We start from the raw sequence: 2332 nt of genomic DNA on the forward strand, positions 1-2332 counted from the left end.
GGGCTTAAAATTATTTTAAAATGTAATATTAACATATCATCGTTGTATTAAAATTAAAATTTCATTTATCGCATTTTAAATTAAGCATGAATATATATCTCATTTTTATTTTGGATGCATAATTAAAAATCATTTATTTATTTCATTTAATGTAATAAAACTATTTTATATTAAATATTTTATAATTATAATTGTTTTCTTATAAGTATAATATATAAAATATTATATTTTGCTTTTCGGTTGTTCAATATATGTTATATAACATTATATTTTCTAGTAATTTACCTCAATACATTTATATTATTCAATCTGCACAATCACATTTATATAATTTTATTTTTTCTCATTTATGAATTTTTTATGAATTTTTTTCTTATTTTTAATACATAATAAATATTTATTTTCATTATTTTCATTAAATTCAGATTAATTTCATGTAAAAGTGGAGTGAGAGCGGAGAAAGGAAGAGCAATTGAGAAAGAAGTTCTGAGAAAGGCGTTGGGCGCGTTCAGCAAAAGCGCTCAGTAGCATAGCACATGATTGGCTCTTATACTTTTAGACCCAACGAATCAGCGTAGCGTGTCGATAAGACGACACTCAACAGTTGTGTCTGCTGTACGTGGCCGTTTAGTTGGTATTAGTGGGCGCTTACTTATTTCGCGCATGCGCACTCCATTTTAGACAACACTAACTTCAAAGGCGCCGACAGAGAGTTGCGCTACTGTATATACTGTGTCTTTGATCTCGTTACGGAGGTCCTCTGCAAGACAGAATATTAGTCACAAACTTAATTAGCAACTATCGCTTATAATTACAGGCTTATTAGTCTGTATATTTATTTATTTCACTATAAAATAATTTTTAAAACGTTTATATTGGGTGTTTCCGACAAGTAGTCGGATTTCTAATCATTTCTAATCGGCTCGAGCAGTGGTACTCAGTTCATTTCAAAAAATCCCCTAGACTAATCTTTGCTGTCTCAGCACTCGGATTACGGATTACTGCGTTGCGTTGTGAGGAGCAAGTCGCAATTGTTCTCTCTGAAAGCTGAGTTCGTTGAGTTTTAATCAAAGCAGAGAAATAGGTACGTATTATTGTTCTAATGATTAACACTTTATTTTCTTTGAAATATACATTAAATAATAGAAGTATATGTACATACACGTTTCACTGACAGAAATCCCGAAAAACGAATTGTTAACCTCACTAACCTCTAACTTCACTTAACCTCACTACATTGATTGTTAATATGTAATTTAATTAAAGCAATATTTTTTTTAAGTAGCTTGAAGACTTACAAGTCTTTTGAAATGGATGTGAGTGAGGACAGATCCATTGTGAGCAGGACTTTTTGGTAGGTATATTATAAAATTGAAAAAATTTTTTGTGTCTGGAAAGGTTTATTAAATATATATTTTTTGCTGTTATATATTACCTTTTTTTAAAAAAAGGTAAAGAAAGGCGCCAAGTACACGCATAGTAGTGTATATGTTGTTACCTCGAAAAAAAAAAACAGTGGTAGTATTATACCTTAAAAAAATCTAAGTAACAAGTGGTAGACGAAATCTTTGTATCTTGAAAAATCTCGAAAAAACCTAAACAGTGGTATCTTCACCTCAAAAAAAAAACAAAGTAGTAGTATTATACCTCGAAAAAACCTAAGTAACAAGTGGTGGACGTAAGCTTTGTATCTCCAAAAATCTCATCACAAAATTACGTTACCTTATCAAAAAATGAGTCGCGCTTCAAGTGATCTATTATTACAATTACAAAAAAGAAATGATATCTCTTTTTAAATTACAGCGCCAATTACAGAGAACATACACTGAGAAAAAAAATTTGTCAATCCCAAGAAATATTTAGTCCGATACGTTCAACTAAACATTTTAGTTAGTTAACTAAACATTAGTTGAATTAATTAATTCTTGATTAAAGAAACGAAATAAATTGTTGAAACAACTAATATTTAGTTAACTAACTAAAATGTTTAGTTGAACGTATCAAACTAAATATTTCTTGGGATTAACAATTTTTTTTCTCAGTATATTTTTCGAGATACAAAGATTACGTCTGCCACTTGTTACTTAGGTTTTTTCGAGGTATAATATTACTACTGCTTTTCTTCGATTAGAATAAAAAATTGAATCATGAAGAATTACACAGAGGTAACAGTACAAAATACAAATATTTTATTAAAATATTTAAACCCAACAAGGGAATACAAGGTATTTAAATACAAAGTTTATATATGTATTTTAAAAGATTTAATCGCATCGCAAAGAATTACAGAGGTAACAGTACAAAAAATAAAAATATTTTATTAAAATACATA

General features: G+C 28.6%; 1 protein-coding gene and 1 long non-coding RNA gene across 3 annotated transcripts in view; one reads left to right on the forward strand and one right to left on the reverse strand.

Annotated features, from left to right (window-relative positions):
• Positions 1–937: 937 nt before the first annotated feature.
• Positions 938–2332, reverse strand: part of LOC143894212 (uncharacterized) — a 9891-nt gene continuing 8496 nt past the window's right edge. The window contains exons 3-4 of one of the 2 annotated variants that reach the window (XR_013256018.1): positions 1163–1232; positions 938–1047 (exon numbers count right to left, since the gene is read on the reverse strand). This is a non-coding gene — a long non-coding RNA (uncharacterized LOC143894212). The remainder of the gene's footprint in view (positions 1048–1162; positions 1233–2332) is intronic. The other variant, XR_013256019.1, reaches the window with a different exon arrangement.
• LOC143894214 (uncharacterized) overlaps positions 1311–2332 on the forward strand; it is an 8025-nt gene continuing 7003 nt past the window's right edge. Inside the window, exon 1 of the mRNA XM_077400359.1 lies at positions 1311–1316. Within this exon, the coding sequence (XP_077256485.1) occupies positions 1311–1316 (6 nt within the window). The remainder of the gene's footprint in view (positions 1317–2332) is intronic.

The sequence above is a fragment of the Temnothorax americanus genome, unplaced genomic scaffold, assembly GCF_048541705.1.
Source record: "Temnothorax americanus isolate GAGA-0224 unplaced genomic scaffold, ASM4854170v1 Scaffold132, whole genome shotgun sequence".
Taxonomy (NCBI): Eukaryota; Metazoa; Arthropoda; class Insecta; order Hymenoptera; family Formicidae; genus Temnothorax; species Temnothorax americanus.